The sequence below is a fragment of the Kogia breviceps genome, chromosome 1 (assembly GCF_026419965.1).
Source record: "Kogia breviceps isolate mKogBre1 chromosome 1, mKogBre1 haplotype 1, whole genome shotgun sequence".
Taxonomy (NCBI): domain Eukaryota; kingdom Metazoa; phylum Chordata; class Mammalia; order Artiodactyla; family Physeteridae; genus Kogia; species Kogia breviceps.
The window spans coordinates 39951245-39966384 of NC_081310.1; the positions used below are offsets into that span (position 1 = coordinate 39951245).

Genomic DNA, 15140 nt, shown 5'->3' on the forward strand with positions numbered 1-15140 from the left:
GTTTCCAGGACTCCCCCTGCCAAGGGTGTGTGACGTCATCTCTAATGTATCATGAGTGGAAACAGAAATGTCCTGTTGGGTCCTCATCCTCTCAGAGTCTCCTCCAGCTGGGGGCACTTACGGCCAAAGCCTCTGTGACTTCCCTCACCAAACCCAACCGGCATGGAACCTGGCACATCGTCTGTGCTACATAATAAATGTGGTCTTCGCAGGAAACAAAGAAATCTCTGGTCTTCTCTATAATAGCACCGAATTACATCTCAGAGATGACTTTTTCTTGTCATGGCATTGGTTTTCTTTCCCCAAGAGGGAAACTGCAAAGTTACCATGATGTGAAATCTGCCCAGCGGCTTGAAGGTATTTCGTAGTCGTAGCAACCTCAGCAGCACCCTCTCAAACCCGGGCAGATCGCAGAGCCAGGTGTGACTGGGCTCCGCTGCAACCGCCTGAACCCCGACCGGATTCACGGTTTTGTGTGGTCAGGACCTTGGGGCTCACATCAGCCTTCCCCATCACACTCTTGGAAACAGCGAGTGGTCCTGTCAGCAGTGCCTGTCGCACCAGGAAGGGCAAGGGCATGCGATCCAGATGCAAGGGAGGCCCGAGGCTGGGGGCGGCAGAGTGACGGGTTTAAAAACCTGGGGGCCAGTGCCCACCCTGGGTTCGCCCACCCACATACACTGTGCTGGCCCGCTTGTCGGCCACCACCCAAGAGTCAGCATAGAGCCTGTGCTTTGTAGAGTTTAAGTGTCTCCACACTTAAGAGAAAACGAGTTAGATGAGAGCCCAGATTAGCTTCTGGATTTAGAACACCCCCTCGTGGTCCTGCATAGAGATTCCTAGGAAAGCATGTGAGAAGGAAGCAGGGAGAGGGCTCAGGCCAGGGTTTCAACCTCGGCACAACTGACGTTTGGGCCTGGATCATTCTTTGTCATGGGAGTTTTTTCCTATGCAGTGTAAGACATTTAGCAGTATCCTTGGCCTCTACCTACCAGATGTCAGTAGCCCCCTCCCAGCTGTGACAACGAAAAATGTCCCCAGGTACTTCCAAATGTCTCCTAGGGGTCAAAATCACCAGGGGTTGAAACCACTGGATTAGGGAGAGGATTTGGTGAAAAGACATTTGCTTATACCTGTAGTCTTGGGCTATGTCCCAAGAGCCATTTATCATTGTGTTGAATTATTGTCTAGAAAAAGCAGAGGCCTGAGGTTTTCAGAGGAGTTGCAATCCATTGGCTGGCATGGAGAGCTCTGCAGGAAATGGTCAGCTGCTCTTCAAAGGCCACAGCCGGGCTTAGATACTTGAAAGGGAGAGGTACCTCTCCCTTCTTCTCCCTCCCGACTCTTCCTCTGAGACACTGAATCACCCGGGAGGCTTGTTAAAATCCACCCAGAGCTCCACTCCCCAGACATTCAGATCCAGAGGATCTGGGAGGGGGCCCGGGATCTGCCTTGTTCCGAACTTCCCAAGTGCAGGGGCAGGGGGGTGGGGTGGGGTGGGGTCTGGAGGCGACACCTTGAGAAACAAGGCCCCAGAGGGATATCAGACACAGCACATGCTCCCAGCCCTCTGAGGACACTAAAATCTAGCATGAAAAACAATAAGGAAAAAAAAGACTTTAGCACAAAGCAAAAAGTGATAATCCGTAAGAAAGATGAAGCTAATAGATGTGGGAACCCCTTACACTGAAAAGAGACTCACTCACTCACTCATTCAACAAATAACTTTCTGAGTGCCTACTCTACCTCAAGCATTGCTCTAGGCATTAGGGAGAGTCAGCAGGGAATAAAATAGACAAAAGTCCCTGCTCTCATTCAGTTTATATTTTGTAGGGGAGACAGTGAACAGACTTCCTAACTATAGATCACGTAGAGAGAAAGCAGAGCAGAGGGTCAGGGAGTGCTGGGGGTGGCTTGCAGCTGTAACTAGGTGGTCAGGGAGGCCTCATTTACAAGGTGATATTTGACCACCATGAAGGTGGTAAGAGACAGTCAGGCGCGTATGTGTAGGGGCAAGTCTTCCATGCAGGATGAAAAAGAAGTACAGAGTCACTGAGGTGACAGCGAAGATTTCCTGTGCTATCAAGGACCAGCTGAGGCTTTTGTGGCTGGAGCAGAGTGGGTCAGGCAGCAGTAGCAGAAATGGAGGCCGGAGAGAGCACAGGAGGCTAGGTCCCGCAGTGCCTAGTGCAGAGACTTTGCCTTGACTCTGACGGAAGTGGGGTGGGGATACGGGAGGATTTTTAGCCGAGGAATGCCAGGATCAGATTTAAGACTTACAAGGATCACCCTGGCTGCTGTCTTGAGTAGACTCCAGGAGGGCAAGCGTAGAAGTTATCATTACTGTTGAAATTAGGGTATGGTTTCTGCCCCCTAGGAATTTACCATGATGGTGGAGATAGAGCATGTACAACTCTAACTAATAAGGAAGTGTTTGCTAAGTGACGTGAATCACTGAGACCAGAGAAGTGTGATGGAAGCGCCTTCTGGGAGTCAGACTTCATGGACAAGTTGGGCCTTATGATGGAAAAACAAGATTTCTTTTCAGCTTAATGGGTATATGATTGACATTTAGTAAACAGTATGCATCTGAAGTGTACAATTTAATATATTTGGTCATATGTATATACCCATGAAACCATCACCACAGTGGTGAACATATCTATTACCTGCCCCCTCCCCCAAATTTTCTTGTGGTTTACAGGCAGGGTGGGAATTATCATCAGGGCAGGAACGTAGGCAAAGGCACAGAGGCAGGGAAATGCAGGGGCTTCTATGGGACAGAGGGAAACCCACCCTGCCTGTCCCGCAGGGTCACATGGGGAACCCGCAGAGAGATGTCTGACAAGACAGCTTGAAGTAAATCACATGGGTCCCAAAATACTGGGTTGCAAGGGTTAGGTCACAGGGGGACCGGCAGAAGTGTTTAAATTTGTTGTAGTTTATGGTCAAAACAGAGTTTAACTGCTAAAGTTTCATCTTTTAGAAACACCAGCAACAACATGAAATTTTAGGTACTTTATCTTTTTGTAGTAAGGCCAAGGAAACATAGCCAAGTAAATTTCTGCAGTGTTTCATGCATACAAAATCAATTAAAGAAAAAAGAAACATTAGGCAATTTCATAATTAGATAATTAACAGATTGCTTAATAACCTTTTACTAATACAACTACTTACAGATCGAAAATAAATCCATTTGCCACCTGATGGTACATTGTAGCCCACACATAAAAAATACCTCTAATCTAGATAGACTTTAATAATTTAAAGGTAAAATTTTAGCATATCATACTAGAGTCATGATTAGTTCTTCATATTTGTAAAGTCCAGCACATTATTTTCGTGTCATGTTGAACATGAACTTTAACATTAAGGAAAACATTTTAAGTAGGTGTTATGAGTCTACTCTCCCATCCTAAGCTCTTAAACTATTTATGAATGGATTTTCCCCAGGGCCAAGAGGTAGACTGGAGAGTAAGATTTTCAGGTTTGAAGATAGGTTTCCTAATGTGAAATTCTCTTTCTCCATCTCCGGGGTGGAGTCTGGCAACTCCTTGGAGGCACTGGCCAGTTGATGGCTCTGTGATTCGGCTTGAACAATCAGCACCCGCTTTGAAGCATCACCCACTCCTGAGGGAGAAATGAGGAATACTTTTCAGCGAGAGGCATCATAGTCTCAGTTCCATGGAAATGAATGACTCTTGGATTATTTCACCTCTTAAGAGAGAAGGCTGGGAGTCCTCCAGTCCATGCTCAGGGATATCAGCTCAGGAGTTCCAGGGACCCACTCTTATTTTGGTTTCTTTCAAGAAGACCTGACTTCCTGTAATGTAAGAGGTGGTTAGCTGAAGATCGCAAGTTCTCTTTACCATATCCCCGGCACCTCCTAATTCCAAAAGTGCTTTTGCTAAATCCTCCTGGATATAAGTAAGCCCCAGATCATTGTTGTTTCTCATCGTCACCATCCTCTGAAGTACCGAACTGATATAAACACGGTACTGCTTTAGATACTGAGAAATGAAACACTGATAATAGTCACCACCATTATTGAGCATTCCCCAGGACCAGGACTGTGCTAAACATGTTGCGTGTATAATCCTCACGTTACTCAATAAAACAGGGACTCTTATCAATTCCCATTTTTACATTTAAGGAGACTGAAGCTTGGATAGGTCACACAGCTACTAAATGATGGAGCCCTGTCTCAAACTGTCCATACTCGGTACCAAACATTTTCAAAAGAATCGAGACATTGTCTGTGCCATCCATTTGGAAAAGATGAGAGACATAGACATAAAAAGTTTCTCTGGTCGTTATGAGAAGTATCTCACCTATTCTTTTGAGTAATTCATGAACTTTTCTTAATCACATTAAGTTCCAATTAAAAACCTCCCTTTTCTTTTGAAGCAGATAAGTCTTATCATCTGCAACACTTTTTCACACGTTGCAGCAAGCAGCCCTATTGATTGCATCCTGCCTGCATCTGGCGCTCCCAGCAGCCTCCCGTGCTGAAGAGAATCATTCAAACTGAAGTGCACGTGCGTCTCTAATGGGCCCGCATCTCTCTGCTTGTAACCCAGGGCAGGATTGCTTAGGCTGTGCACAGTCACCACGGTCCAGCTTAATTTGGTTTCTCACGGAGAACAACTTTGGTCTGACATTTAACATTTCTTCCTTTGACATTTTTTTTTTTTTTTTTGCCTCTCTCTGAGCTCATTATACAGCATCTTTTACATTCGTTCTTTTTTACACGCTAGTATCAGTACTTGTGTCCAATAATGATGAAAAGCCTGGGGTTTGGATGAGGCCTGGAAGGCCAGAAGGAAGTTTCACGTTCATGGAGCCGGCCTGTGGGCCACCTGTGATTCCAGGGCCTGGCCCACCTGCTGTCACTACAGTGCTGGTTTTTTGGGCTGTCTCGGGCCTCCTGGGAGCAAGCTCTAATTGTAATGCACCTGGTCACCTCTTTCGTGCCCCTCTTTCTGCCTGCCGCTAACTTTGGAGAATGAGCCCTGCTGTGTGAAACTGAGTGAAGCACTCAGGGATTGAGTTTGCACCGTGTGTCAGCGAGAATGGCAGCCCGTGAGGGTGGTCACTCTTCTCTGCAAAGAGTGTTGGGGTGTCGTTGCTTGTGACAAAGTCTTAATTTGTTCCCCGGCTTCCCTCCCAGGTTGTCATATGCCTTGTTTGTGGGTCTGGGAACTCTGAACGACAGGAATAGGAGTAAAGGATACTGATGTTTGTCAATTCTTGCTGGGTAGATTCAGTACGATGGCTGGGTGAGGAGAGTCTCGTGTGAGAGAGACTCTGGGTTCCCCAATGCTTTGCATCCCCCTTGATCTTGCACGTCCCGTCAAGCACGTGTGGACGGTGAGATGCAAGATCAGGGGCTGATGAGCACGAAGGAACCAACTCTTCCTGAGGAAGAAGTTACACCCACTGGTTGGCATTTTGGGGGTATCCTTAAATTTCAGATTTTAAAGTCTCCTTTCTGCCAGTGACTAAGGGAAATTTGTTTTTTCTTCTTCTGAAATTACCAAGGTGAAACAAACCCAGTTCTTTTGAGAGACCTATGAATTCAAATATTTGAGTGATCCACTGTGAATGAGAATATTTGTTTTCTTGGATTGGATTCACCTGAGCTTTGCTACCTATTGTTTTGCAAACTTCCAATTTTGCCGTTTCCATTAAAAACAGAGGATCTGCATTAATCTCCAAAATTTATAAGCAACTCAGGCAGCTCAATAACAAAAAAACAAACAACCCAATCCAAAAATGGGAAGAAGAATTAAATAGACATTTCTCCAAAGAAGATATACAGATTGCCAACAAACACATGAAAGAATGCTCAACATCTTTAATCATTAGAGAAATGCAAATCAAAACTACAATGAGATATCATCTCACACCGGTCAGAATGGCCATCATCAAAAACTCTAGAAACAATAAATGCTGGAGAGGGTGTGGAGAAAAGGGAACCCTCTTGCACTGCTGGCGGGAATGTAAATTGATACAGCCACTATGGAGAACAGTATGGAGGTTCCTTAGAAAGCTACAAATGGAAGTACCATACAACCCAGCAATCCCACTACTGGGCATATACCCTGAGAAAACCCTAATTCAGAAAGAGTCATGTACCGAAATGTTCATTGCAGTTCTATTTACAGCAGCCAGGACGTGGAAGCAACCTAAGTGTCCCTCAACAGATGAATGGATAAAGAAGATGTGGCACATATATACAATGGAATATTACTCAGCCGTAAAAAGAAATGAAACTGAGTTATTTGTAATGAGGTGGATAGCCCTGGAGTCTGTCATATAGAGTGAAGTAAGTCAGAAGGAGAAAAACAAATACTGTATGCTAACACATATATATGGAATCTAAGAAAAAAAAATGTCATGAAGAACCTAGGGGTAGGAAGGGAATAAAACACAGACCTACTAGAGCATGGACTTGAGGATATGGGGAGGGGGAAGGGTAAGCTGTGACGAAGTGAGAGAGTGGCATGGACATATATACACTACCAAACGTAGGGTGGATAGCTAATGGGAAGCAGCCGCATGGCACAGGGAGATCAGCTTGGTGCTTTGTGACCACGTGGAGGGGTGGGATGGGAGGGTGGGAGGGAGGGAGATGCAAGAGGGAAGAAGAGATATGGGAACATATGTATATGTATAACTGATTCACTTTGTTGTAAAGCAGAAACTAACACACCATTGTAAAACAGTTTTACTCCAATAAAGATGTTAAAAAAAAAAAAAAAACAGAGGATCATTCATATTGACACCTGCCTTTGGGGACAGAACTGCTGGGAAGAATGCTGAGATTCATGAGAAAGAAAGGACACGGATAGGGAATGCGGCAGGAGGTGGGGAAGGGGCGGAGGCTGCAGACCCTTGTGTGGAAGGATTACAAGGCGTGTGATGGTAATTTCCCTTGATCTTCTGGCAAACTGCCCGCGGTGGGGAACAAAACATTGCATTCTCTGAGTTCTAGCCATCATTCTGGGCCTCACGGGATAGCATTTATGGAAGAAGAAAGTTTAGGAACAAAGTGGAAAGAAACTGCCTTTGAAGAACACCTTAAATCTTGTTAAGCTTGTCACTAGAGGCCTCTAGAATAATAAACCAGGAGCAAACATCAACAGGAATTTGCACAACACATGCTGGATGCTGACTCCAGCTGTTGCTTTCCTCACAGTCCCAGAGGCTTTGCGGAAATGCACTCCAAGTACTCTTTTGGCTAAAATAATCTGGAAAAAAAAATCCTGTCCTTGCAAGTGGCATGAGTGTTTATTGCCAAACAGCACATCCCTCAGAGGATGAAGTGGGACAGAAAACAGTGAGGACTAGTAAACAGCTTGGTTTGCCTGGGTGGGTAGTGCTTGTTTTCTTGCTTGGGTTCCAGAGTCTCCACCCTCATTAGCAGCCATGCCTCACATGTTGAAAGCTGGCTGCCGGCTCTTGGAAAATAAGCATGCTATCTACTTGCTGGGGGGGATGGCTAACCCTGCTGGACCAGGTGTGTAGTATTAATCTGGAGTTTTCCTTTAGGTACATTTCTCTTGGTTTCCTGATGATGAGCTGACCTGATGGTTAAAAAAAAATTCTTTGCGTATAAATATTGTTTTCTTGGGAACCTAGGAAAAACAGTAATAATAGATTGTGTATTGAGGCAAGAGAATATAGAATCTATTTTAATAGTTTAAGGAAGATTCAAATAAAAGGAGGATATCCAGATTATGGTTGACTCACATTAGGCTCTTTAGCCAGGCAGAACAAATACAATTGGAAATCTATATTAACCCTAGAGTTGAAGGAGTTTTATTTCATGACAATTTCATAAGAAGTGACTAGCTCACTTAGACAAAATAAATGACAGATGGACCAAGACCAACTTCATTATTGACTGTTTTAGCTTTGGTTGAATTCTTTCCACTTATTTATCTCACAGATATTTGTTGGGCCCTTACTATGAAGTAGACACTATTCTAGACTTGGGGGAATTAAAGATGAAAAGAATATTTCCTCTTAGGGAAATATTTCTATTTCTATTTGCTACAGAGGTGCAGGAAAGCAGGATAATGGCATGGTCATATTTGCATTTTAGTTAAATCCTTTTTTTTTTTTTGTGGAGGGAGAGTTTTGAGGTCAAGGCTAGAATCAGGGAAACCATGATGATGTGAGAAACGCTGAAAGCTTTCTCATGGCAGTGGGCATGGAGAAGAGGGACAGTTCAAGAGCTTTTAGGAAGGACCATCAACCACACTTGGTGATTGGATTGGAGGGAAAGGGAGGAGACAAGGAAGGTTCTAGACTTCTAGCCTGGGTGCCTGAGTGGATAATAATTCTATTTACTTCGATAGTGACTATTGGAATAAGAATAGGATTAGGGGAAAAGAAAATTAATTTTGAATTGTCAGTTTGAAGAGTATTTATCTGGATGATGTTTTCTAGGGGGCTGTAAGGCTCAGAGTTCAGGAGAAGGGCCAGGCACGGATGGAGATGGAGAATTCCCAGTCACCGGGATACAGATGGCTATGGAAGCCGTGGGTTCGGATGCCCTTGCCTGAGGAAGAGAGATTTAGTCATGATGTCTTAGAGCAGTCTGCCAGAAGACATGTGAGTCAATCTTTGAGAGCCATTAGATTACGAGAGCCCGAGGGGACTTGGCAGGACACCTGTTTCCTGAAATGCCCCTAGAAGAAGTGGAAGAGCACTAAAGGGATTGGAAAACCATTTTCTGGAGTTTTCTTTGTTCTTTTGTAGCAGTCACCAAGTGGGCAGATTTAGGAGTCTGCACATTAACTTCATTTATCCCTAACCTTCGTTCTAAGAACCTTTATCAGTTTCCTAAGTGTTTTCTTGAATTCCTCTTCATGGTACACGTGGGATAATAACAAGTTTGTATTATTTTTGAAAGATGAGAATCTTTTGGGCACAGAACACTTATATTGAAAGTTTAGGATGAAAATGTTGCCCAAGTGCTGTTAGCCCATTTTCAAAGGTGCTGAAATAAAAATTATGACTCCAAAAAGAGAGGTTTAGCCATTCATGGATTCCCATTATTCCCATTTGACTATTTTCTGAAGTCACGAGATGAATCGGGACTAGACAATATGAACGTGTTTGAAGCCCATGCACTAGGTAGCATGCCAGACTGCACACTTAACTCATTCCTTCTCTGAGTCCAGGTGTATTTTGGTGCCAGCTAAACCAGAGGGCACTCCCACAGTTCTTGTGTCCATGTCAGGAAAGCTCAGTAAGTGTGAGCCATCCATGATTCTGAAACCTTCTTTTCTCGCTGTTTATTACTACTCTCCCTTGAAGCAGTATTCCCTTTGCTCCAGCACTTACAGAAAGCTATGTCTGTTGACCACTCCTCTTCGAAGTTTTGAGTTGCACTGAAATATTTATAGTGTGTAGACCAGCACTTGAAAGGGATTTTAGTTTCCATAAGGTGTATCTTTTGACTTACTGAGGCCTTTTGATGATAAGAACTCACATAAAGTTTCAGATCAAGGGTGACTTAATTTAGGGAACACCTCTTTGACACCTGTCAGCAACTGAAGTCTCTTTAAAGCATTCATCTCCTCCTTCCTCGGGATGAGACAACAGTGGGTTCTGGGCTCTGCCACTTGCTGGCTGTCAGGGGGCCATCCTGGTGTTGGGCTCAGCTCCGGTGCTCAAGGTGATTTTGTAGACCCCTCGGGAACCGGGAGGGGAGTGCTGGGCTCCATGGTTCTGAGTGTGTGCCGATTGGCCCCAGACTAGAGGTGGCAGCAAGGGGGTGTGGCATTTGGCAGTCCAAGAGCCAAGTGGGTTCCCTGGAGGGTGAACTCAGAGAGAACAGGAACCGCTCTCGTGCATCCCAAGATCCGCGGCCTGGCACATTGGAGGCCAACATGCATTACTTGTTGCAAGTCGAGCAGCAAATGGCAGTAGGCTGAGTGAGGAAGGAACTGCTTCAAGGGAGAGCAGTGAAAATCAAGAAGCAGAGAGAAAAGGAGTCCCCAGCACCAGGCTGTTTTTGTGGAGTGGATGTATCTTTTCTGCTCCAGCTGCAGATGTCAGAGTCACATCTAGATCTAAAATAAACTATGATGCGTGGATGGGACTGATCTTATTGCTGCCTTTTTTACTGTGACGCTTCCTCCAGGTGACTGGGTTAACCAAAATATTCTAAGTAAGCAATTAATTTGAGGTTTCTTGAAACCAAATAGTTTGGTGCCTTAGAAGCATAAGCCATGGGTGGCAGATTGCTTTTGAATGCCAGTCTCTTAGTTCTCACACTGCCTCTAATTATGTAGTAGTCCTGGGAATAAAAAAAATGACTTACAAAACAGCTACAGGATAAAATACCATGTGGTCATTAAAAAGAAAAAATCCCATTTTCAAATGACATATATTGACAAGGGAAAATTCTCATTATGTGAAAAAGCAAGAATCTATATCTTGACACATATGGGGGCCCAAATACTTCCTTTTGAATAAATGAACATTTCGTAGATGAATGTGGCCAAAGCCTTAAGTCTGGGCAAAATTATGAGTCCATTGATGAATATGGCTCTTGGGCTCTTGAAGTGGAAAATCATGGACTAGAGGTCAAGAAGTCTGGTTGTAGTCCAAGCTTTTAACCCTTTTGGAGCTGTTTCCTTATCTGGAAACTGAGGTAATGGTCCCTAAGGGGCCCTTTTGGGTCCCACACATGCTGAGTTTTGATCAGATTCTGGACAAAGCAGATCTCATTGAGGAGGGCGCCGCAAGCAGGTCTCATGTGGTTTGCATTGCTTCATCAGCCTGACTTGATCACCCTTGACCTCCTATTGTTTCCCATCATTTTCTATGACCGTCTTGAGTTTCCACCTCCTGAGTCACTCCTCTCTGCTGCTGTGTAAAGAGGCCTCTTGATTTATTAATCAATTAATCAGTGCACACTGAAGAGCTGTTCAGGGTAGTTAAACAGGGAAAACAAAATGCTGGAGCCCATAATCAAGATGGATCGTAATTAAGGGTGACCCTCCCACCGCTAATCTCCCTTCCCACCCACAGCTCATCAAACTCCAGTCAGGCCTGATGGGGTTTCCACCCCGAAAAAGCTCCAGCACATTTTGGAAGGGAAGCTTTTTTTCCAATGTCCTAAGGAAAATAGGCCTTGAGATAAGCCTCATCCATTACTTGCAGCAGTTGTGGAATCTCAAAAGTTCAACCAGGTCCCCAAAATAGCATAGTGGCTCCGTCCATATATGCGACACTGTCCTTTCCTGTCTCCGTTTCCCTACACAGAGTCATGGAATTGGAAGCACCTTACAATAAAGACAGGCCACGGCCTTGCGTGACAGATGAGAGGTTCAGTGAGGCTAGGTAAGTTGTCCAAGGTCACACAGCTAATTGGTAGCAGAACCAGAACTAGAAGCCAAATATCTTGATACCCAGTTTACACACCTACTGCTTATTTCTCTGTGCAGTCGTGCTTTCCTATAAAAATTAAAGCCAAGTAAATGAAAGAAATCATCCTCATTAAATTCACTTTCTGATTTCTTTCAGATAATGGGCTTCTGAACGAAAGAGTTTTTAATAGTTTTAGATGAAGTTTCTGGGGAAAAGTATCTTGGACTGTTTAGCAAGGAGACATTTTTCTTTTGATGGATCAGGATATCAGACACATGGGTACAGGCATGGCCAGCCTGCCATGGGGCCAATGGTAAACAGAGTGAATCTGTAGGGGTTTGCTGGGCTGCTGGAGAGGCTAGATCTCTGGTCCAGAATCTGTTTAACTTGATTGTCTTCCAGTGGCACTTACCACACGGTGTTAATGAGGCTAGGATTTTCTTAGAATAGAATCTCTGTTCTGGGTCACGAGTAGTACCTCCACCTGCTGCCAACTTTCCGTAGTTGACGGGGGGCCCACAACGCATTGGCCCAGAGTGACTGCACTCACCCCTGCCAGGCCCGGACGACCATTTGTGTCTACTTAATGACCACCTTGGGAGCATCCAGGTATAGCTATCATTCTTTAGTGGACACAAGGGGAAGAATCTGGAATGTTCTTATTTGACTGGCCTGGTAAAGAGGCTGCTTAGAAAGCTTTTTTTTTTTTTTTTTAAATTCCTTAAAGTCTCCACTATAAAAATCTTACATTTGTCAAATGTGTTTGTCAACTAAAGGCTCGCCTGCCAATCTGGCTGCTCATTTCTGCTGGATGTCAATCAAATAGTCAAACTCTTCGGGTACATCTAGGGCTTAACTCAGAAACCAGGCATCTGAATTGCGCTTACCAGCCTTGATTGATAGGCTCTCCTTATTTTTTTGTTTGTGTGTTCTCCAGGACCCTGCTTTCTCGGCTGTGATTCACGACAAGCTTCAGGTCCCCAACACCATCCGGAAGGCGTGGAATGACAGGGACAACCGCTGTGACATTTGTGCCACACACCTGAACCAGCTGAAGCAGGAGGCCATTCAGATGGTGCTGACCCTGGAACAGGCGGCTGGCAGTGAGCACTTCGATGGCTCACCTGGCTCGCCTCCAGCCCTCTCCAGCATCCCCGCTCCGGTGGGGTCCCGGCACGTGGGGGGGCTCCAGCAGCCCAGGGATTGGGCCTTTGTGCCCACCTCCTATGCCTCCTCCAACTACACAGCCTTCATCACCAGTAAGCATAGCAGCAAACCCAACAGCCTCGGGGTCAGCAATGGGGCAGAGAAGAAGAGTGGGTCTCCAACCCACCAGGCCAAGGTCAGCCTCCAGATGGCCACCAGCCCCAGCAATGGGAACATCCTCAACTCAGTGGCCATCCAGGCTCACCAGTACCTGGACGGCACCTGGTCCCTGTCGAGAACCAATGGGGTCACCCTCTACCCCTACCAGGTAAGCAGCCTCTGGGCAAGAAAGGGCAGGGCTGGCTACAGTTAAAGCAGAGAAGTGGGCAACACTTCCTGTCTCTACTTTGTCCTCCTGGGAACTCTGCAACTCAGAGCCTAATGTTTCCATGTAGCCCTGCTGAACAATGCTAAATAGAGATAAAATATATGAGGAACCAGTGATCCAAGATAGCGCTCTGTTTCCGTTGTCTCTACCCTCTGAAGGAGAGGTCGACTCCCTTCCTAATCTCTCCCAACTTGATAGACCTTAACCCTTTTCTATGTGCAACCCACCTTAAATACTGTGGGATTAGGTAACCAACCGCGTGTTCCCCTTTTCTTATTTTCTCTTCTCAGTTATTTAAATTAGCATGTACTCTCAAGTTTCCCTATAGAAATAAGAGAGCAGGTCTTAAATCTGCCAAGGAATCTAAAATAATTGTCTTAATTTTGCTCATGTGAGTTTTCTGTTGGAAGAGGTTGGCTTTACCATATCTGTTCTCTGTGTCCCTTGAGTCACTCATGTGGGAAGCAGCAGAAAGTGTTGACTGTCGCTCTGGGGTGGAGAGGTGACCAAGGTCGTAGAGTGTATTGGCTGGGGAAGGTAATTGGGGCGGCAAGTGGTCTCGAGTTGTTTCTTGCTTGTGTCCCTGTTGTATGGGGTGTTTGGTGGGTGACCTTCCACTCTGATATCGGGACTCAGCCTCCTCCATTAGCACGTCACCCTTTTCTGGAGGCCTCAGAGTCTTCCACCAGACCTTGTACAACCAGCCAGGAACTGGAGGAAGAGAGAGGGTGGAGGATCTCACCGGGACAATGTGGGGACCCAGCCTGGAAGGGGCAAGAATTCAGTCTTCTGGTCGCACCTTCTCTCAGGGGAGTCTGGGCAGGCCGATCTGTCCATATGCCCAGGAGAAAAAAGGAACACGTTGAGTGAACACATAGCATAGTTTTTGTTTCATGGGGCAAGTGTACCGGGAAACATAAATTGAGTTAAATGTGGCTGATAAAATTCCTGGTGCAATTTCTAGAGTGTAGAAGGGAATATAGATTGTTTCTCTTGATATCTTGAAAGAAAGTGGGGAGTGTGGATCATTATCTTAAGAAGTTAGCGTTCTTGGGCTGCCAAACTTTTCATTGCCTGGGTGCTTTGTAGTTTATAAAATATAGAGCACACATCATTTTGTTTAACCCCCCAGTAAGCCTGTGAGGTCAGCAGGGCAGATGTTAGATGTTTCTTTTACTGATGGGGATCAGGATGCTTAGAGAGATGGAATAATTACCTGTGGCCACAGAGCTGGTGCCAGACCAACACCAGCTCTTCCCTGCCCAGGAGAACGGCTTTCCCTGCCACGGCTGCTTCCAACTTTCTTAGCTTACTCCAGAGCAATCTCTGGTCAACATCTCTTCCAGATATGGTTTCTTTTCAGATGTGGTATATCAAGGGAGAGGACTCCTCTTTTGACTTGTGGGCTCCTGGCTGCCACTTCACCTTTGGGCAGAATTTTCTGGGTTGTAGATATAAATATAATGAGGAACCGCTTGCACCCTGTAGGGCTTCATAGTCTAATGCTTGAACATAACCATCTAGGGCAGGAACAGAATAGCTTCTTTCCATTGTTGAATAATATGCTTTTTTTGGGGGGGTTGTAGTTTAAAAATAGACAATTCTGAAAATTATAAAAAAAGAATACATGTCTGTTGTAAAATAAAATTTAAAAAATATGAAACAGTTTAAGTAGGCCTTTAAAAATCAACATCACCCAGAAATAGACTACCTAACATTTGGGTGTACTTCCTCCCAGGATTTTCTACACATGCAGTTTCTAAAATTGTGATTATGTTCAATTCTCTGATCTGCTTTTCACTTAATATACTAAGTACATTTTCCCATGCCATTATCTATTTTTCTAAAATATGATCTTTAATGGTAGCCTAATATTCCATTATATAAGTACTACCCATTATATGAGTATGCCCTAATTTATATAACCAAGCATCAATTATTAGAGTTTAGGTTTTTGCTACTATAAATAAAATGCTCTGATGCACATCCTTCTACCCAGGTCATATTTTCTACACATCCTGGGCTGTGCTAGCCACGTACTCATGTTACACAGACAACTCACATTTCACCTTGCAGTGCCCCAGAGCACTTGTAACGTGTATCAGGTGCTAGTTAGAAGATTCAGCTGCTGCACAGCACTGATGAGTGAGGACAGAAGAACTTGGAACTGGTGCTTTTCATATAAATATTTGAATATAAAATATTCAGAGTGTGG

The 15140-nt window shown here is 44.8% G+C and overlaps 1 protein-coding gene across 2 annotated transcripts in view; it reads left to right on the forward strand.

Annotated features, from left to right (window-relative positions):
• KIF26B (kinesin family member 26B) overlaps window positions 1-15140 on the forward strand; it is a 508676-nt gene that overhangs the window by 172964 nt on the left and 320572 nt on the right. For both annotated transcript variants that reach the window (XR_010840066.1, XM_059068030.2), the window contains exon 3: window positions 12329-12865. Coding sequence is in view for 1 of the 2 variants with exons in the window: in XM_059068030.2 (XP_058924013.1) it covers window positions 12329-12865 (537 nt within the window). In the remaining variant the exon portion in view is untranslated. The remainder of the gene's footprint in view (window positions 1-12328; window positions 12866-15140) is intronic.